We start from the raw sequence: 22,248 nt of genomic DNA on the forward strand, positions 1-22,248 counted from the left end.
GGATGCTACGTGTCTCTGAAATGATGTCAGGGTGGTATATGCCCTTGGTGCCTCCCTGTCCTGGTAACCAAAAGCCATGTAATCATGGGACTGCTATCCTAACAGGAGGGGAACCTGCTAATGACCTTTGCCAGGGAAGGGGACCTGCGTGCCATGAGACCGAGGAATGACATAGACATGTCGAGGAGCTGCAGCTGAGCTGTCACCATCTGGCCCGGGAGACAGGACTGGGATGCTGGGTACTGGCAGTGGCCACTGCGCGGCACTGTTGGAGCAATCAACTGGCAGCAATACTCCACAGATCAGCAACCATCTGGCCTCCGCATTCTCCAGAAGTGGAGCTGGAACCTGGGAGGAGCTGACTGGGGCAGTCATAAAGGAAAAATCCTCTTAGAAAGGCACAGCTTACAATTTGAAAAGCAAAATCACATCTGCAAGAGGGACTCTGCCAGCAAAAGCGGGTGTGCTAGGAAAGCAGTTCCACAAGTGCTTTAAACTTTACACCTGGCCTAAATAAGAAAAAAAACATCATCTCTACCCCCAGCAGTGATGTGGTTATAATTTCCACTAGCTCAGACAACACAGCACCCACACACCTGGGGGACAGGAGGCCACCAAGAGCACCAGGGACTCCAAAGTCTCATAAGCTCATATAGGTTTCTCTCCCACTCCAGGAGAGCCCTGGGATGTTAACAGTCCACAGAGGCAATAGTGTGCACAAACATGCTCAGCTTCCACGTAGAATACCATGGTGAGCAGATGTTCCCTGCCTGGAGAGGGAGCTCCTGCCTGAAACAGGTCCCAGGCCAATGGGAGTCAGGAGTGCTGCACTGATGTGAAGATGTGAGAAGAGAAGATGACAGTTTCACCTCAACTTTCATTCCTGCCTGGAAGCTGATGCCGTCAGGGATGGTGGTCTGGAAGTCAGCGATGGTGTAATATTCCTCTTCCACTTGAGGAGGAACAGGAGGTTTAGGCAGGTTCAAACCACGCGGCTGTGACAAGAAAAAAGAAAACCCATCAAGTGTGTTTCTACGGAAGGTGCAACGCAACATCCACACAGACCACCAGCCTGCAGAGACACAAGCCAGCATGGCCAACCAGGGAGATTAGCTGTGCCCAGGCAGTACCCTCATCAACACAAACCAGCAAACCATTTCCAGGCTGAGCAGAAAATTGCTCAGCGCCAGAGCTCTGGATGACAGCAAAGTCACCCTCTGCAGAGCGACAGAGCCAGTCTGCAGCCTCCCACTTGCAACCCAGTCTTGTGGGACAGACTGGCCAAAAGTTAAGTTAAAGCCCACATGCAAAGAGAAGAGACTGAAGACAACAGGGAGGCGGTATGCATACTCCAGCCTTGACCAAAAGCAGAGCCCATGGTACAGGGGCAAGATCCCAGGCAAAGAATAACCAGTGACCAGAGCTCCTTTCAGTGCTCCTCTCCAACTCCCTTTGCTGTTGCTACTCTTTGACATCAGCTGGCACTTACTATGGTGAGATCTCGGCGAGGAGGTGGTCTCTGCCTCATCTTTGGTGACTCTGTGGAGGAAGAATTTCAGATGCTGTTGAGTTTCTGGTTTTTGGTCACACATGCGTTTACGAAAGAGAAATGAAAGAGAAAACAGAAAGACAAGGACCAAGCCTGCCCCATGGGCTAGGAAGCTAAAGGAGGAACCTGCCTGTCTGGTACCCTGAGTGGCATGGGTGACCCAGCTTTAGAGGGCATCCCTCTGGAAGAGGAACCAGCTCCACACCATCAGCTGCTGCTGGGCAATGCAGCTGAGGTTACCACATGAAATTCCTTTTTCACTGCAGGCCTGACCCAGAAGACCTGGCCTGCAGAGGGGTTAAAATGCCCCAACTTCTGAGAGGAGAGTATCTCCAGTCTGGGAGGGGGGAGGCTTTTATCACATTTGCTGATCCTGAGCAGGTCCCTGGGCAGCACTGTGCTTATGTCCCATCTGCCTCTGCAATGTGACCTCCAGACCTTGCTGCAGAGCTCACAGCATCTGCAAGTCTTCTGCCTCCCTCACACACCGTTATGTCACCCAAAAGCCTGCAGGAAAGGCTGTGCTGACACCCCAGACACCATTGGCCTCCTCCTGACTGGCCACTTACTGCGTCGGATGTCAGCATTGGGCAGGGGACGGCTGTCGAATCTCCCATCCTTTTGGCCAGCGAGCCCGTCCTTCTCTCGGCTTGCCACGACCTGCTGCCGGGAGATGCCATCCAGATCCAAGGCACATGAATGAGCGGAGGAGCCTGACCCCAGCTTCTGCGAGAACATCTCTCCATTCCCCTTTTTGAGGTAGGAGGCAGGGGCCCAGCCTTCTTGGCCCTGGTACCTGCAGTGGCAACAACGGCAGCATCACTGTGCAGAGCCCCCACGCTGCATCAGGGCCACAAGCCCTTCTCGGATGAGCGACCCACTGTGCTCGAGTGGTGTTGAGCCATCAGACATCCACAGAGCCAGACTCAGGACATGCATTGACTGAAGGTACTGCACAATCTAGGCAAAACGGTGTCATGCTCTGTGGCACGTGGGCACCTTGAGAGCTCCAGCCATGACTAATGCTCCTGTGCAAGCCAGCTGCAGCCAGTGGGCTGAGGACTGGTAACGCTGCAAAGCCCAATTTCCTTTTCACCTCAGCAATGGCATTGTTTCAGGGTGCACTGGCAGGGGAAGCAGAGGGGAAAACCAGAGCGCTGCTGCTAGGATTGATGCACCTGGTCTTTGGAGAAAGCATAAGCCCTCTGCCCGAGCACTGGACCCTGGATCCCTTCCCTGCTCTCAATCGGCACTGTTCAGGAAATAAAGCAGCCCTGCGATCTGATTGCAAAACTGCATCGGTGGAGTCTCCCTGCCATGCTGGAGGGTCCCACACCAGCGTAAGAGACTCTCCTCACTGGCTGGGCTGCAGCCACTATGCTCAGATGGCACGAGATACTGGGCTTGTAACTGCCTTTAGAGCTCTCATGGCAGCTCTCCTCTGCTTAAAAAGTCAATGGACCTTTTTCTGGGGATTTGTTGCTGCCAAGACCAGAGGTTCAATGTAAGGTTAAGAAAACTGCAGCGTGTGCTCCCACCCTGCTCAAGTTCAGCTGTTTGCTACACCACAAATGACAGAAAATGAGCTTCCAGGAGAAAACAAGTATCAGCTCGGGACGATCTGGAGTCTTTGGCCTCAGCACACCCTGCACACAGCAGACCTGCCCCGGACAACGGACCTTCTCTGCAGGAGCCTCCTAACACAGTCAGAGGATCCAGCCTGCCTCCAGGACACTCAATGGTTCTACTATCAGCAGCACGTGACATAACTCTAATGCTCTCATACCGGTTCCCTTTGCACTGTTGGGGCATGTGATGCCATGATGCAGTCCACCTCCCAGCACAGGAAACAGGGATTTTAAAGATGTTTAACCACACCTATGCCTGGCTGAAGCTCTGAACGTCAGCTAGTCTTTGTAGGGATGGAGAGAAATGAGTTCTGATACTCTGCCCTTCCCAATACCCTAGACTCGCCTTTGGACTGTACATCCCACACGCATCAGGTCTCTGCTTTGCACAGTCCCAGATGCAGTGCGAGGGAAGAGGAAGAGGTAGGGATGGTACCTGATTTTCCACCAGCCCTCCAGGTTCTTCTGGATCACTTCCACCACAGCCCCTTTGTCCAGGTTCATTTCATCCTGGTCTCTTGCGGTATATGGGTAAACAACAGTGTACTTCTCCTCTGTTGGGAAGAAAGTGCAGTTTCACAGAGATATTGTTTTACAGAAGCCTGGACTCAGTTGAGCAACTGTTAAGTGTTTTATATAATGATGATTCCTGTTGTAGTACAGGTGCAAACACACAGAGATACACAACCATTCATAAAAGAAATGCCAATGAAATGTATTTAAAAACGAACATGGCTGCATTTTGGAATGTAAGCTTTGGTGAGCTAGTCTGGTCTAAGAAGTTGTCTAAAACAGTTCCTCCTCTCCCTTATGAGTAAACACTACCTTTTATATGACAATTCTCCTTTCACCTGCTCTTCACAGAAACCTTCCATGCATCCATTTCAGTTAAAATTTTTTTCTCAGAGCCTTTAAAGAACTGTCCTCTACAGAGGGAAAGAAATCCCATAGACATCAGGGCATAACACACACACCCCCCCCCACCATGCTCTTATGCACAGCTCTCAAATCACTTTGCAGCCGCAGGTGTACATGAACTACCCTGTTCAACAGGTGGGTCAAAGCCGCGTGGTGAGCCTGGAGGAGTCCGATGTCCTGTCCACTAGACCAAACAACAGTAAGCAGGGACATGGATGCTCTTCCCTTCAAGAGGAAGGGAAATATCCTAACAGCCATGCAGACAATGTGTCAGACAAACAAGTCCAGCCATCCACCCCTCTCCCTCGCCTTGTCCTGTCCCCTCTGGAGGAAACTCAGGAAACCAACTGCCTGTGCTTAAGCCGTGCCATAACAGGGAAGGACATTTTGGGAAAAGTCTACCTCGAAAATCCACACCTCTGGACATTCATATATCCCCACTGTGCACGTTTCCTGTCTTAGTCTTCTTGGAGAAGCACAGCCCTCGAAGGGCCTGATTTCCCACCCCCTTCACGCAAATGAGTCATAGCAGTAAATGCCCTGTCACATCCAACAAAACCAAGCTGGCTCTTCTCCACCTGACCCCATCTGAGCCACCTGCCCTGGGCTATGGCTCAGAGGAGTTACTCTTACAGGAACTAAGGCAGCAGCTGCAAGAAGTCTGCATATGTGTATTGGGGGAAAGCAGAAACTCCACCCTCTCTACACAAAACAAGCCTCAACAAGTTAGAAGGAATAGCTGATAGAGGAAAGAGACGTGTACATGAGTGGGCATAATGGAAGGCTGAGAAGCATGTAGAGAATGCACTGAGGACTGATATGACAGGGTCCATCACATGCAAAGTGAACAAACATGCAAACAAGGCTCCAAGCACAAAACATGGGCAGATGAACAACTCTCTAAAGTCCACCTTGACCCCATCCACTGGTGTACAAGTCCCCAAGAGTCCGACGGCGGCCAACGTGCCTGGGCAGAGACCAGTATCTCCATGGGACTGGGAAGAGCATGTTGGGGAAGCAGGAGAAGGACAAGAGAGGATGTAAGGAGGTGGCAGTTCAGGTCCAAGAGACAGGGCTGACACCAGAGAGTGGCACAGAGACTGTACTTGCCTAGAGCCCTCTGGGGGGCCTCCCTGGTCTGAACTTCCCCTCCCACTTCCATCTCCCCAAGGAAGGGGCTTCCCCTGTCAATGGGAAGGATGCGTTCTCCAGGGGCATTTCAGATTCGCTTTAAGCAAAGGTTACAACCTTGCTGTCTCATAATGTGAGCTCATGCATGCTCTTTGTTCTGCAAGGGTTTAGAAGACAAGGGAATTGTCCTAGGACTTGAGCTTTGCTCCTCCTCCAGTGCAGGTAAAACAGCTCCCTGGGGCCTAAAGGAGGCATCAGAACGGCAGAACTGGGTGTTCCCTGGATGTGGCACCTTCAGCCCCTCTGTGAGGGAGCAGAGAAGTCAGCAGTTACACTGCCAGCAGCCAGCTGCCCCACTCCTGCTACAGCACTGGGGAAGGCAGGACCATTATGGGCAGACATGACTGATCAGCATGTGTGGGTTTGTCCTTCCCTGGCTCTTGCCCTGCCTAAGTCAGGGAGGGCTAAGCAGTCCTGCGAGCAGTTCAGTGCAGTTCAGCACAAAGAGGCTTGAGCAGATGTCTCCAGCAGCTTCTTACCTTCATCGGGCTGCATTGAGAACTCATCCTGGACACCATCCTGGGCCTCCAGGCAGGTCGCTGGCACCCAGCCTTGCTCATCTGATGTGCTCACAAACCACCAGCCTGAGAATAAAACAGCAGGTGGCTCAGCCAAGGGCTCCTACCAGCCAAAAACTCACTCCCTCCCACCCTCCAAACCATGAGCCAGGGGGGCTTTTCCCTGTCCTTGCTGCCTACATGGGAGGCTGGGATGACCCCAAAGCAATTGAGCCAAGCTCTATTTCAAGTGGAACACAGACAGCAGCACAAGAGAATGCTATCTAAATGTACAGTTCCCTCCCGATGAAAAATGGGAGAGACTCTGAGAACTGAATGGCTCCAGCCATCACGTTTGCTTTCCTTTTTTTTTTTTTTCTTTTTTTTTTTCATTTGTGGTTCATTTTCCCTCAGTCTGGGTCAGCAAGCCCAGGCCAATTAGCAGAGATTAATACACTGTCTGCAAATCGATAGCCGACTCCTGCTGTGCTCTCACCTTCTTTACATTTGTGGAAACAGCAAATTTTAAAAGCTAAGAGCAAATGCAGGATTAAAACATGAGCTCTCCCAGCAGAAACGTGGCCAGACGAGCAATTCTGGGCCACCCTCAGTGTCCAATCAAAATAAACATGCACTCTTCTGTTATTAGAAGTACAAGCTATTTGTGTATGTAGGGGAAAAAAATAAAGACCATGCGTTATCCTCAATGTCACCAGTGAGTTATTTATAAAGACAACTAGATTGTCAAGGAGGGAATCAGCAGCTACCTGCATGGGAGGGAAAACCAGGGCTGATATTTGATAAATAAATTATTTGCCGTATCTTTTGAATTGGCTGTGCTAATAGGTTTCACTTGCTTCAGGGTTGCTTTTATTTTCCCCATTCTCGAACAGCTGCTGGTACAACTAATCCTCTGGGGACCAGGTTTCCAGAATTTTAAAATCTGTTATCACAATTTATCTTTAAACCCACCTAAACAACTGCTGTTAACTTCAGGGAATAAGTTCCCCTTTTCAACAAACTCCAGAAGCTGGGCCCATGACATGAATCAATCCCTTTGCAGAGGTTAAGAACAAGTTTAAGATTTGAAGCAAGCAAATAGCTCGGCTGCCTGCCCTGCTCCATGGCCGGGTGCTTCACTGTGTTCAGAGGCAGGAATTGTGAATATACAATGGGGGCTTTCATGGGCACCATGAGGGTCCCCCACTGTCAATAAAACAAGCCTGCCAACTCTGGGAATGGATTTTGTCCACAGGATCCATTGACCAAGTTTTTCAGCATGAAGAAGCATAAAGCAGAAACTGTAAAAGATGGACGGTGCCTGGCGCTCAGCACACGGGTAATCAGATCCTTCCTTTAGGGACAGCCCTGAAGTCCTGTCCACATCCATACAGACAGCCTGCAGACTGAAGCCACTTCCTCCACGTCCCGCCTCAACTGACCATTCATGGACATCCCTGTGAGGTGCCTGGAGGCTGTTTTGCTTAAGGTTGTATTAGGAAAACACAATACAGGATTGCTATTCCTGCCCCTGCTCTGTGACACGGAGTAGACCCAAAGCCCTCTGCCAAGCCAAACTCTGTACCTGATTCGTTCTTCTCAATGATATCCACCAACTGGCCCACGCACAAGCTGATCTCGGAGCTCTCCTGCTTCTGGTAGTCCGCCACCACGACATACTGCTCCAGCACCAAGGGGTCAACCGATGCAGAGTCAGCTCCTGCACAGGGGGACCAAGAACCGACCCGTGTGCCAGGGTTAGCACCAGCTCCTGAGAGCGTGGGCCACCACTCCCAAACACCTGCTCGTCTGCGAGCAGCTCCGGGACACCCTGGGGACCCCAGCGTGAGAGATGTGAGCCAGAAACTTGGGCAGAGTGAGGAGGAGAAGAGACCAAACCAGCAGCCAGGTGAGATGGGTATGGCCAGGTGAGACCTTTCATTTGATACCCACCTTCCTGCCCACAGAGAGAGCCATCCAAGCAACCCCACCACCACCATGGAAGCGCACAGGAACATGTTGGAGGCTGAGGGGGGCTCAGGACAGTCTCCCGTGCACTGGCATCAGCTGCCCCAGCACATGGACCAGCTCAGTACACACAACCTGCAGTGAGTTTTGCTGGTCCTGGCTAAAAAGTCTGGACAGCCACATGGCGAGGCATTTGTAGGACAGAGCAGTGTCCCCCTGCCATCACTGCCCTTATATATTTCAGCCGCCTTCTGACAACCTGGAAGCATGGTTTGCCCTCTCTGTTATTTGCTCCACTAACACTGCTCAGCTCCTCCTGTTGCTCCTCCTGCTGGAGATCCCAATTTCATGTCAGAAATGAAAAAAAAAAATACCCCAAGGAAGAGCAAAGGGGCAGGAGCCAGAAGCAAAGCTTTCCTTTGGCCAGAAAGGGGCCTAATACCCAGAAGAGAGACAGGTGCAGTGGGGAGCGCTGGGTGCTGTGGCAGTGGCTCTGCGGAGCCCAGGCAGGCTGCAGGTGGCACTGTGGGCTAAGGCCAGGGGGCACCTGGGAGTGCTGCCAGCCCCCTCCTCTGTCAGGGGACCAGCAGCCAGGCACAGCAGGGCAAGGACAGCTTGTATTTTCCAAGCACATTTTCATTTAGGAGAGTGCTCTGGACATAGATGCACCCCCTTCGCTTGAAATTGTTTGCTATGGTAGCACTGCAACAGAGGTTCCCGCTCGCACCTCTGTTTTAGAAACATGGCCCCAAGGTTGTCCCTATACACTGAGCAAACCTACCCGTTTCCCACATATGCACGAGGCTTGCTATGTGCAGGGAGACCACGAAGTGACCTAGGGCTTTGCTGGCCCATATGAGCAGGCACTGTGTGAGCTCAGTGCTGAGTCCAGCCTGTTCAGCCCCACTGAGCAGGGCGCTTGCTCAGGCTCAGCCTCCTGCCAAACCAGCCACAAGGCGTTCAATTACCCAGAGTACCAGCAGCACTTCCCCATCTGCCTCCAAAAGCCTCCAAGAAGCAAAAATGTGTCAGAAACTCTTGCCTATGACTCCCCTCCACCCCAAGCCCTGGCTCTGGCCTCCAACACAACACTTTGCCTTGTGGCTTTGCAATCTGTCAGATGACACTATTATATTACCCTGCTCTCCCCAGGTGCAGTAAGAATTAATTAATATTTGCCAAGTGCTTTGGAAATAGGGTAGTGTTAATTATTACAGTACGAGTGATACAAAAGAATCACACACATTGTCATGGGCGTTAAGTCAAATTTACAGGGGCTGTGCACGTACTCTGAGTTTTGCCTCAAGTTTTGGCTTGGGGCAGAAACCACATCTGGCCCAGCCCTCTAGCTGCTATGGCATGGCAGATACATGGGACGATTACCTCCCAGTCTCTAAAGGGTGTGAGAAATAAATGACAGAGAACGATGGTCCCTTGGGATATAAAGGCAAAATGCAGCAAAGACAAATTCAGGCTATGTATCAGGAAGAAGTTTCTATGGGCAAGTGCACCTACACTCCCATGGCTCCCCCGTCATGTGAGAGGTCTCAGCCTGACAAAAGATCTTTCCTAAGGGGGAATCTATTGCAAGGCACAATCCTGCAATGATCGGAACAAGAGAGATGAGTAGGGATGGACAAGATCTAACAGGTCTTCAGCAATCCTAGGATGCTCTGCTGCCCCCCAGAGAAGTTCTCCTGTGCCGAAGGTCACAACCTCTCAAACTGATTCTGAGAAAGAAGGACCACAAAAAAGATTTAAATGAACAATGTGCCTTCAGGACAGTCTTATTTAAAGGAAGAGGAGGCAAATTGTCTGTGCTATTCTGCTATAAACAGCACTCTGCAGAGCTCCAGTTGAGCTGACCAAGTGCAGAGGATTTGTTACCGCTAATGAAACCTTCATCCATGCCAAAACCCAGAGGTGGGGCACCAGACAGAATTAAAAATAGCCCTCTAAAGTGAATGGCGGATGCTAGGACTATCTGTTCTACTAGCTCAATTAAAGTTTTGTGCTTGAAGTGATCAGAGGATCTACCCAGCCCCTGAGAGAAGCATAACAGCTACAGGAAGAGAGAAGTACTCTCCTTTCTGCCTCCCTCGCTATAATTACACCCATTGCTCTGAGGCTATTTGTAGTTTCAGCAGGCTATTCTGGATCCTCCAATGTACCTACTAAACCAGCAACAGAAGTGGTAAACTGAGCTTGGAGGAAGAAGTAGGAGTTAATTTCAGGAGCGCCTTCACCTGGCATAATCGTACTCAATCACAAAAATACACACTTAAGTTAACAACAAAACATCCTATTTATGGGCAGACTTAGGCTCTTAAAAATAGCAGTGGTGTAAACCTTACCACCTAAGATGGAGACAGTACTAAAGCTCTGCAGCTGGGGAGGGGAGGAAACAGTAGTACAGTCCAGGGACCACAAGAGAGTGAGTTTTGCAGACAGCTGTGGGCAGGAGCACAGACTGTGTATCCTGAACACCCCTCACTTGTGAGACTGACACAAACGTGGCCTAGAGAAGGAATGTGCATTGAGTCAAGAGACCACTGAGGTCCTTGGACTGGACTTGCAGAACTGATGCTTGCTGTTGATGCAGGAGAGCTGCCGGGGAGATGCATTCAGCTCTGCAGGCAGGGCCAGGCAGAAGCTGCCTTCAGGCAGTGCACATCCCAGCTACCAAGCCAAGGACTGCTCAGCACGGTGACCTTCCTCTCAAGACACATCACATATGAGTGATGGGTCAGCCCATAAATCTTTGCAGGTTTTGTTTGACCAGGAACTTGGCCATTCACCCAAAATGTTGAGAAGTATAAAACCAGGTGGGAAATCTCAGAGATACAGAGTTGCTTGCAACATTTCCTGCAACATGCCTTTCCACTTCCAGGCTTTCCAGTATCAGTGCCAAAAGGGAGGACTTTCTTATGGGGCTTGGACACTGATGACCCCAGAGGGAAACAGAGAGCTCAGGACTGAAATAAAAGAGGGGGCACAGGTATTTGTTTCTGAAGCCTGCCCTTGCTGTACACTCTAGCCCCTGCCTAATGCGCCTTCCAAAACTGTCATGGTTTATCCGACTTTGGATAAAGTTTCTTCCTCCTAGTCCTCTGGCCTCTGCTCTCAGGACAGCCCCTCCTCTCCCAGACCTGAAGAGTTTGTGACGATCAGTACTGCAAATGTGAGTTTCTTCCTGCTCACATGTGAAATGGGCACTAGATGTTGTGCTGTACTCTCTGCAAGCCCTCTCATCTCTCCAGGGATCTTTCCAGAACTGGAAAATAATCACATGGAAATACCATTCACCAATGGAGTTTTAGAAAGGTCCCCCTATGGCTGCTGAAGGATATGACAGCTGTGTTTTCACTGTCTCTCATTGGACTGAATACTGTGGTTTGGGGTCTCTACACCACTGCAGGCACAGCAAAAGGGATGTGGCCACACAAGAAAGCATCTAAAATAAAATTGGCAGGGGGTTATGGGAGCTATCTCCCAGCCCCCTTGGGCAGCTCCACCCAAATACAAACTCTGGCAGCAGTTTCAGGTTCCCCGGCACTAAGTTGGTGCTGCAAAAAACCCATGACTCTCCATCTGTGCTTTCTTTTGAACTGCGAGAGGAGGAGTGAATAGAAATGCTCAAAACAGTCTTGAGGACTGATACGATGACTACTTTTAGATGTACCTAAATCAGTGGCCAAGTCAGTCTTCAGAGCCTGGGGAATAATCCACCCCCCTGCAAGTTGCAGGCTGTATGGACCCTGGGCCCATGCCTAAGGATCACAGGCATGTGGGATTAAAAATACTGGTAAAAAAACTCAGCAGAGGAAGAAGATTTTATTTCCAGTGCTAACTTACAACAGGCCCTCCTTGCAACAGCTAATGTCACTTGAGTCTCTTGGTCACCACAGAAGACTGAAGGCAGGCAGCACTTTAAAACCCGCTTCTCATCCCAGTGTTTGTTAAAATCCCATTTCAAAACAGGGTTTGCTGTGCCAGGAGCTCAGGAGCTCCCACGTTCTCCTGAAAAGCAGCTCCCCCCCCCTCTGGCAATGCTGGGAGAAATAAGAAATTGGGAAACAATTCTTGCTGGTTTTGTTTCTGAACAGCTATTGCTTGCCCCCTCCTCAGGGAGATTCCCTATTGAAAGAGCCTTTTTTGTGTCTTGCTGCATATTTGCTACCTCAAAGCAGGCCTGGCTTGAGGAAATAATCAACAATCAGGGACTTCCACAAGGTATAAGAGGATTTGGGGTGACAGCAGCAGAACCAAACACTATTTCTGCTGCCAGAAAATGCAAGACAGAGAGGAGTCTCTGAACACATCTGGCACAAGGCATCGGCCCTTTGTAACCTTACTGCATGGAAACATCTTTTCCTGATGGGTACTGCACATATGCCAGGTGACATGGGCAAAACATCACATCCTGCCCTGCCAGGATGGGCTCTGGCTTGGATGTTATCCAAACTCTCCCTGTTCCCTCTCTCTCAACAGTGCCAAGCAAAGAGCATCCCAAAGAGCATTTTCTCTTTGACCTCAGCAACATCCCTGTGTCATGTATAAACCTGTCATGCCAACAGGATGGCAGAATGAAGCTGCCCATAAACCTGCAGTGGGAAGGCAGGACAAAGCTGTGTACACAAAGAGGAGAAAAGCTCCTGCTTCTTAAGCAGTCATCCTTAAACTGAATTTTGCCCTCAAAGAGCTGAGTTATGCAGCAGAAGTTTTCTTCCTCTTCTCCTCAACCCTAGAGAGGTCTTCAATTCTCTTGCCTAACGTAAGTGGACTGGATTCAAAGTGATCTAAACACACGCTAATCTCATAGCGAAACATAACACCTTTTCCTTATTCACCAAATATTCCTGCTGAGCCAGCGCACAAGAGAATTTTTCAAGATGAGGGAGACTGTATCTCTATTTTGCCTCTGTTTTATCAAAAGAGAGAAGTAAAAAAAAAATTGCAGCCTGTTTTTGTCCCCACCCACAGCCAGAGACTTCTCTGTGCCTCCAAAGCTAGTTGAAGACCCACCACTTTAGCACAAGATGGTATAAAAACTGCAGTCTGTGCTTGCAAATGGCTCATGAGAGCTATACAAGGACCATCCCAAGGTCCAGCTTTGAAGACACACCTTGCAGCAGTCAGAGTTTGAGGAGAAAATATTGTCTGAAGGTTTTAGCTACACTGGTAAACTTGTGCTAGTCAATCAGGAGAGTACCCAGTTATGATCTGCCTGTGAGAACAGATCAAAACCAGGAGCCACTGTTCAAGAGAACAATATATGCTTTTCATATGCATCCTACAACTAGTCTTGAGGAGCAGAGGTAGAGCATCCCAGATCCAACCGTCCACCCAAAGGGTCCCAGCTGGTGCAATCACAAAGCAAATCACCATTGCACTGGGAGACTTTCAATCTCATACTGACCACCACACAGCTCAGACCCTCCTTCAAATTTGGGAATTTTGCATCCCCATCCTCCTGGCTGCAGACCAAGCCCTGCCCTTCACCCAAGACCTGCAATGCAGCCCCTGCATGCGGAGCTGCACTGACAGCCAAGTGCCAGTCCCAAGCCTGCCGTACCTCCTCTTTACTACTGCCCCATGTCCACCAGCCACTACAAAAAGCTATGGGGGATGTGACAGCTTCTTGCAAGGGGCTTGCCCACACAGCCTGAGCAGGTGTCCCCCCGGCAAAAGGCAAAGCAAGAGCAAGGGCCAGGTAGCGAGCGACTGTTACTACCTCTCTGCAGGAAAGAGGCCGTTCTCTGGATAAACCCTGATGGAGGAACAAAACGATGGGAGACAAGGCATGAGGTGGGGAGGGAAACAAACAGGCAGTGGCAGCAATGGTGGCAACAACTCAATTAACAAGTGAACAAGATGGCCAGCACAGCATGAAGAGCTGTGAGCGTCCGTCCCACCTTTGGGAGCACCATGGGAGGCGCAGGGAAATGTGAGACCGGGATTTGGAGGCTGCAGTGAAACCCTTGGTGGACAGAGGGGGCAGGCCCTGTCTGGAAGCCCCACACCTCATGGGGGAGCACAGCCAGGGGTTGGCCCGCCATGGGTCTGGACTCTTGTCCCACTCCAGGAGCCGAGAGCTGTGGGTAAAAGGAGGAGCTGGTGGAAACGGCAGAGAGGAAAGGAGTCCTTACCAGACCTCTTCTTTCCAATGGGCTCCCTGAAAAAGAGAAGGAAGAGTGTCAGCAGAGGGATGGGGTTGGTTGTTGTCCAAACGACAAACCCGCGCAGGAAAGCACTGGCCCCGGTGGAGCCACTGACCTCCCTCAAACAACTAACGTCCCCATGGGTGACATGGGGCATCACCCTCCCTGCAAACAGTCCACCTCTCCCCACCTCATTTAGTAATTTAATGCTTTCATCTTTCCCAGCATGAGGCTCAAATGCTGGCCTGGGCTTCTCAGTGGCTTGGTCTGACAGCCACAACTCCCACCATGTCACTTGATGAAGGTGGGTGGATTGGGATGATCTGGCAGCAGAGTCAGGAGCTGGGGAAGCCCAAACCCTCAGAACTGCTCCCAGCACAGATCACAGCTCCCACAGAAGTGAGCACCACTTTGAAGACAGACAAAGAGGGAAATACCAAAGTTCCTCTTTGTCCCACATCTCTCTTGGGAACAAGGATGGGGAGTGGCTAGGTAAGGCACAAACATTTATACCCCAAAACAGAACAAGTCATTAAAGTGTTGTAGAGGGGATGAACACCAGGGCTGTGCAACGGAAAAATTGCCTCCAGGAAAAAGCAAACAGGAGCTATTGGCAGTTGAGGTGGATTCAGCCCAAGTCCTCTTGCTATGGCCAGCACTGGCCACACCGCTGATGAGATGGGTTAGAAACCACAGACCCTGGGTCCCTTCTCTTATTTGAATATTGCCAAGATACATGGTTGCTGAACAGCCTCAAACCCAGGGCACAAGCACAACTCTCTTCAGGCAACACAAAATCTCTCAGGAATTTCATTTAAAAAAAAACCAAACATCAATCAAAGAAAACATGGGCCCAGAAAAGCCTCAAAAACTCACGGGTAACAAACCAAGGCACCCAACCAGCCTGAAACACAAACAAATGCACCAACTCTGTCCCCAGCCCAACCACAGCAGTGCGTGTTGCTACAAAAGGGCCCTCAACACTTTCACAAAATTCACCACTGTCGCCTTGAAATGCTGCTGTAGCATGGGGTGATGGTAACCTGCTCCCTGTTCACTTACGAAGGAGACTGCTTTCCCCACTCCTCAGACTCACATGTGTGGCAGATCAAGACTATCTGGCCAAGATGAAATATTCTGGTACCAGGAGACATGCCTTGATCCTTGTTACTTGCAGGAAGAGTTAGAAGCACAGAGCAGGCACTGGAGCCTCCAAGGAAGAATGCATTCAACTGGTGGTAAGGGGACCCTCTTGAGGCTTTGAGATGCCTGACCACTGCTTGGAAAGATGCTGGACCAGCCCACATGGTCCCCAGGACCCCTTTCATCTGCTTATCAAGTCTGTTGGCAAAACAACCTTTTCCCCTCCATCCCCTTTGTTTTCAGGCCAAGCAGAGAAATACTTCCATGCTCAGCAAGAAAGCCAGCCAGAGTGGGTTACACTTTTTTCTCTTTCAAGCTTATCTCCATTTTCAGACCATAATTACTGCAGACCTTTTACTCCCCTGGAGCGACGAGGTGATGCCAGGACTTGGTTGCCTTCAAAGACTGCCCACCCATCCTGGCAACACGCTTTCTTCGCAATGTCTTATCTTCCCAGTCCCCGCTTCCCTTTGCACCTTGAACCTCTGATACTCATCAGAGTATCAATACTCATCAGTACTCATCAATAAAATTAAATGAAATGCAGCAAAGATGGACTAGAAGCAAATGGGACATTGCTGTCTAGAAACTGGAGACTATCTGTTAAGTTCAGAGACCACAGAACTGTGTGAAGACCTGAATACCATGTCCTAGATGCAGAGACCAATGGATGAATCTACTGGACTGAGCATCCAAAAGACATTTCTAAACAGAAACCGCATTGCAGAGCTAAATCAGAGTTTATCAATAAGCCCCATTAAATTTATCCCAGCTCAGTGGTATGGCAGGGGAGGGAGGCGAAGCAAGGCTAGATGAGCACTCTGGAGATCAGCAAGTGGGCATGGCACCCTCATGCTGACAGGAGGATGCCGATTGAAATAACTGTTGATTTTCCCCTGCTATCTGCTAAACTTATTACTGTAACTCATCCCCCTGTTTCCTTTCACCAGCTGCTCCGTCTGAGTGAGGGGGCAAGGAAGGAGCTGCAATTTCACTTTGCTGCTGGGTTCTTCCTGGCACAGACACAAAGAGCTGTAGGTCTGAAGACCAGCAGCCCCAGCCCACCACCTCAGAGGGGACAAGAGCTCAGACAAGACAGGAAACAGCAATAAACTCCTGGCAGCATCTCCTCCTCCTCCATTCCCTGGGGACCAGAAAAAGGCATGCAGCAGAGCTTGCATGCACAGCTTCCTAGAAACCGGTAGCTCCAGAAGAAAAGAAGAAGGGAAGGCTACTCTGCCCTCCATTTTGAAACTCATTTAGCTCTCACACCCACAACAGCCAAGGCTGTCACAGCACAATTACAAAGCACTGCTACACAGCTATGACTGTGTGCCACCACCCAGTCCTACAAAGCTCCCCAGGTGGTAAAACCCAGGACCAATTCCCCAGCTGCTTCCCAGGACTTTCCCAGCTCCTGTCAGGGACACTGAAGGCAAGGGTTCCCGTGTGCCAGAGTCTCACTTAAAGATCTGATCCAACAAGACAGTCTCAGGGTGCACTGGGCTCAGTTCAGTATCCTTCAGGAACCTAATAATCCCCCAGTGCAATCCTGAAAGGAAACTTTTACATGTGGAGAACTCTTAGAACCAATTAATAATCCCCATGCCACTTTTTTTTAGGAAAAGAAAGTCAGGTTTCTCAAGCATCTTCTCTAGTGTATATGACAGCATCCCTCTGGATCCAGTGATGGGAAGGAGTGAGATGGGGAGTGCAAGGCTGCAGCAAGGGTATGAGGCAAAGCTCACAGCTTGAGAGGCAGGTTCAGAACAAATAGAAGCTGGCTCTTCTTCAGCACTATGTATGTGAGCTGTTAAACTACTTACTGCAGGACATTGCAGACACTGGAAGTTTTCATAGGCTTACAGGGTCATAATTCAGGAAAGAAATGTTAATTAAAAATCATTAATTATAAACCCAGGAAAATGCTAGCAGCCAGGACAGTGTCTAGAGAACTGTTACAAACTTCGCTTGACCTTAAACTCTTTCCTAAGGCACTCACGCTTGGAGGCTGCTAAGCTAGGCAGACCGCTGTGTGCTGCAGGGAGGTGGCTCTGAGGTTGCTGTACAGAAAAGCCCACCTGGCAGTGGGACTCGTGGGAGGAAGGTGTCCCAACAAATGGCTTGGGGACCTCAGCACCACCCCTGCTGCGCCACAACCCTGACCGCAGCCAGCTCACAGAGCTAGAGAGGGACAGTAGAGCACCAATGGAAGGAAGACAACGCCAGCTGCTGCAAAGTCAACCACACAGGAGCCTCAATCAACAAGCAAGATGAGATGGATCTGAGGTCCATTCCAAGAAAACATCTCCCACGGAAAAAAATCTAGCTCTTGTAAAAAAAACCCACCTTCCATAATACACTAATACCGTCAAAACAGCTGTCAGGAGATAGTTCACCTTGCAAGTATTCAGCAAGGTTGGAGATGTTAGCAAAGTTTATGCAGGCAAGAAAGCCTGAGACCTTGGGTACAACAGAGCTCTTGTATGGTAGAACTGATGTTTAGCAAATGCTCCACTGAGCACTGAATGGAGCCGCTGTCCCAGACACTGCAGTGCCGGTGCTACCCCTGTGTTTAACCACTGGAGAGCTGGCCAAGCTGAACCTTCAGGCTCAGAAAGCCACCCTGTTAGCACAGAAAATCAAGTACTCTGTCCATGCAAGGGGCTTGCACTGGCACAAAGTGCATTTTTGCAGAGTGGATTCAGCCCCTCTGATATTTCTGTCTGCTGTCATCTATGAAAGACAGTTCTCAGCAGAGAGTAAAGGACACCATTATTTCAGACTGAGATCTAGCCCAAGCTCCTGGTGAGTTTGCACGTAGCCACCAGCAGAACTGCAAAACAAACAATTCATTATACAAACTGTAATTTGTCTGGATAGAAGGACACAGCTCAAAAGCCACAAGCCAGCAAGCACCTTTACCCAAACCAACATCCATCAACTTAGGGATCTCCCGTTTACCAGCTCCTGGAATGGCTTCCTAGATGGTGCAGCCGCTCCATCTTGGAGCAGGAACCTAAGCCTACCCTTTTTCTATTAAATCCCCTGACACCTGGCCCAGGATTTCATACCCCTATTACCCCACAAACACCACACAAGGGTGACAAAGAAAACATTTGCCCCTAGCACAGCTCAGCTACGAGCAAAGGTAAGCGCACGAAAAGCTATGGGGAAGCAGGAAGAGAAGAGACTTGCTTCTGGAAGACACTGGCCATGAGTTTGCAATTCCAATTTATGGAAACGAGGGAAAGGAACAGATTTGGTCCCTGCTGCAATAATGGAAACATGTTTCTGCCCAGTGTCTTCTTCTGGTGCTTTGGACCAAACAGAAATCTTTTACCCACCAACGGCTGCCAGCACCATAGCCCTAAGCAGGACCTTTCAATTAGCCCATAGGGAAGACAAGCTGGCACAGTCAGATCACATCAGGCCTGACTCTCACTTTAGCCCAGTTCTCCCTTCTCTGATTTAGTGCGGCTGGTGCCTGCCTGGAGGCCCTGTCAGTCTGCATGTGGGAAGCAATCCATTACTGCAACTGCCAGTGCCTCCCCCACCTAACTGCACATCACCAGGGCTTTGGTATTAATAGAATAACGATGGGCTGCTGAAGTTGCTACAGGCATAACCTCATTAGCAGCATACATTTCCTCATATGGTCAGGTTCTAGTTCATTATCATGCACCTTCCAGCCCAGAGAGCACAGGCAGCCCCCAGCCATCATGGCCCTTTGCTAACTCAGCAGAACTGGGATTCAGCACACACGTGGGACCTGGGTCCTGCCCATCCCCCTTCTCCTGCTGGTGATGCTTCCTATGGCACGCAGCAGGAAAGAGTGGGGCTACTCCCTCTGCACTTGGGCCTCCACCCCAGCAAGGAAATCATTCACAGCAGCACAGCTGAACTGCCCTTGAAACACTCAAAAATCCTCTCCCTTTAGCCGCAGGCTGTTTGGGAGAAATAGCAGGAATGCAAGCTGGGGATGCGAGTACAGGGGGTGCCTGCATGTACATAAAGGAAAGAAAAATAATTTTTGACAGCTGTCCCAGGCCTTGGATGCCGTCAGTGGCCTTGCTGCAAGTGGAGTTTGCCCAGGGAGTGTTTGCCCAGGGAAGCTGCAATGCTGCAGCCGCATGAGGCAGGCAAAGTGAGAGTGACATTTTGCTGGTGCCTTGGGGGAACAAAGAGCTCCAGCACAGCAGGCTTGTGGGAGGATGGAGAAAAGGAGCCATTCTTGAAGTAAGCTCGGAGAAGGAGGGTATTAGAAACTGAAGTGAAACTTTTGCTAAGAGTGCACACAAATCTCTCCAGCTCCTGCCGTGTGGTGGCAATCGCCAGGTGGGCTCCAGGCCACCGCTGAGGCACCCTGGCCCTGAGCACTGCTCATGCTTCCCGGCAGGCAGAAGCAAAGCACAGACCAGTACCTTGGATCAAAATCCTCAGGAAGGCTTCGCACCTGCCTACAGATCAGTGCCAGAGCTGGAAGACATCATTGGAATGAAAATGTAATTCTTCAGTGCTTCCTCTCTCTGTTTTCAACATCTTTGGGGTGTATAACCATAAACCATGGCAGCAGAAGCTGCACTCACCACAGCCCAAGAGTGCTGGGAAGCTGGGGCAGGGACCCGCTGCTGTGAGCAGGACCTGCGTTAGCAGATCAAGGCCAGAGGGACAGCCCCCCGCCTGCCTGGGCTGCCCTGAGACAACCAAGCTCCGGAGGCCACCTTCTGAAGCAGAGCACAGCCCCGCAGCAATGCCACTGGCTGAAATGGCAGCAGGGAAAGTCACCCACTCTTGCTTCACATGAACAGCTTTGAAGATCTGCTCAACTGGGAAGCAGCAGCCCCTAGCGATGTGCACAATGCCTTTCCTGGAGGATGTTTGCTTCATGGTGGCAGGACGAGGTTTCTCATCCATCTGCAGACTAGGCAAGTCAAACGTGGGGTTTCTCTGGTTCCCACCACCCCAAAGCCCACCCAGCAGGCAGAAAACACTGTTCCCTGTACACCTATTTGGGTGGTAGTGGCTGGGAAAGCCAAGCAACCTCAGTGAGCAGGGAGGAGCAGCAACTGAATTTCACTGGCCAAACCCCGAGCTGGGATCTCCAAAGACAGGAGAGGCAAGATGTAATCCCAGGTGTTGTAGCTTCCACTGAGACATGGGCTTCACCTCTCCTACCATCTGCTCTTGTAGAGGTCATGAGCCCATGAGCCCATAACAAGCCTTCAGAGAGTCCTGGTGCCGGGACCGCTGCCCGCCCCAATTCTGTGCTAAACCTCTGCATGACGTCTAGGCAGCCAGGGAGCCCATACCAGCCTTTTGGCCGTGCCTTCCCTTTGCACGAGACCTGCTGGACTGTCAGACCCAGCACATAAGGATGAAGATACTTTAGAGAAGAGGAATTTACACCTTTTAAAGACACCAAGACCTTCTGAAGCCAGTAGCTTTCTAACTGAATCCACAGCCCCCAAAGGGAGCGAGGAAGGGTGCCCAAGGACATCTTTTAAGCACATTAAGACATAGTAAATTTTCTCTACCGATGCCTGTGCCCCTGCTGGAAAAAAAAATATTGGGATGATAAGCTGAAAGGTTCAAAACAACAACTTTAAGTTTCTTATATATGATGGGATGTTCAGCTACCAAAAAGAAAACAATGAAAGATGCTTTTAATGAAAGAGGCTTCTCACAGCCAGAGGTACCTCTGGTACAGAGGACAGCAGCTCCACAGCCCCCGGGAAGCAGCACAATGATGGCTCATTCCCCAGCGTGCCCTGCTTGAACATTGTGGACAATTGTTAAATAACCACTTAGGATCTTGCTTCACTACAGAGTTAACCTGGGCTCCCGCATGCTGCAGAACCAAAATTCAGCTGGCGAGGAGAGTTAGCAGCTGAATGCCTCGACTCAGCAGTGGCTTCGTGCCCAGCCATTCAGACTTCCCCAGCCTCATTCCAGAAACTCTCTGCTGCAGCTAAAAACAGCTTTAAATTGAAAAAGGGTGGATGGGAGGTAAGGCGGATGGACACAGCAACTTCCCACCTCGATAGCCGAGCATCCTGCTGCTGGTCAGACCTGCTGAGATATGTGGGGAGCAGGAATTTGATTATTTCTGTCCTTTGAAGCTATGCTTTTCATAGGGCTTCCATCCAACTCCAGGGAGAAAAATCTCACATCCCCACACATTGCTAAGTTTCTGGAGGATTTCTCTTTCCATAACCATTTCTCCTCTCCCTCCGCCCCCCACCACTGCTCTGTGGAGTCACCTCTTCCCAAATGTAACCAATCCCTCTGAATTACAGCCCCACTCCCACCCACCACCAGGCACCCCTCCAAGGTGGAAGCAGTTGAGTTATCTCAGTCCAGAGCTTGCTGGACAGGGATCCACATCACGAAAGCCACCGATCGTCACTGCCAGTAGAAACACCACAACCTCAATCTGCTCTTCTGTTTGAAGTGGTCCCTCCAGCCAGGAGGATACGGGGAAGTTGGTGGGTGTGTGCAGAGGGGATGGAGGAAGGGCTTCACCCCCAACTGCTGAAGACTTGTGTGTTGGCTCCACTTTCAGCCCAACTAAAAGTGATGGGGGAAAAAGGACCACAAAGTCAGCTTTTGACTCCTTCCCTCTCTGCTCAGTCCTCGCCCACTTGATCTCCCTTTGCACATGCCAGCCACACGCTGAGGCATGTAGAGCAGGCAAGAGGTGGAGAAGGGCTGAGGAACACTGGTTGCAGGTAGGAAAGCAGAAGGAAAGCCCTGCCTCAGCCCAGGAAGTGCTCCAGTGCTGGGGAAAGCAGGCACCACAGGGGCCTGGAGGTAGAGGCATGGGCTGTCCAACCTCTTCTTTCCAGTCCCAAACACTGCCACAGCCAAGGACTAAACTAATCCTTTGCAGTTAAACTCAGAGCTCCACAGACTGAAGTCAACTGTGGTCCTTGAAAGTAGTTTCATATTTTGGGGTAATGCAAGTTAGGTGGATCCTCTACCTGTGCCCCAGAAAAAAACCAAGCAGAGGGTGCACCCAACAGCAGCCTTTGCTGCCACCCGCCACCACTCCCTTGGGCATGCTGCAACCCAAGATGTCAGCTGGGGAAGCCAAGGCAAGGGACAGGGAACAGGAAGGGTCCCAGCCACAGTGCCGCGAGAGCAGCTGGTTGGCTTGGCACCAAGCACGCTGACCAGTCCTTTTTCCCTCC

At 50.5% G+C, this 22,248-nt stretch overlaps 1 protein-coding gene across 2 annotated transcripts in view; it reads right to left on the reverse strand.

Annotated features, from left to right (window-relative positions):
- Positions 1-22,248, reverse strand: part of SH3PXD2B (SH3 and PX domains 2B) — an 82,351-nt gene that overhangs the window by 4,743 nt on the left and 55,360 nt on the right. For both annotated transcript variants that reach the window (XM_064458724.1, XM_064458726.1), the window contains 7 exons: positions 13,901-13,926; positions 7,369-7,503; positions 5,766-5,870; positions 3,614-3,731; positions 2,119-2,345; positions 1,490-1,539; positions 870-995 (listed from right to left, as the gene is read on the reverse strand). In XM_064458724.1, coding sequence (XP_064314794.1) covers positions 870-995; positions 1,490-1,539; positions 2,119-2,345; positions 3,614-3,731; positions 5,766-5,870; positions 7,369-7,503; positions 13,901-13,926 — 787 coding nt within the window. The remainder of the gene's footprint in view (positions 1-869; positions 996-1,489; positions 1,540-2,118; positions 2,346-3,613; positions 3,732-5,765; positions 5,871-7,368; positions 7,504-13,900; positions 13,927-22,248) is intronic.

The sequence above is a fragment of the Phalacrocorax carbo genome, chromosome 8 (genome assembly GCF_963921805.1).
Source record: "Phalacrocorax carbo chromosome 8, bPhaCar2.1, whole genome shotgun sequence".
NCBI classification, from domain to species: Eukaryota; Metazoa; Chordata; class Aves; order Suliformes; family Phalacrocoracidae; genus Phalacrocorax; species Phalacrocorax carbo.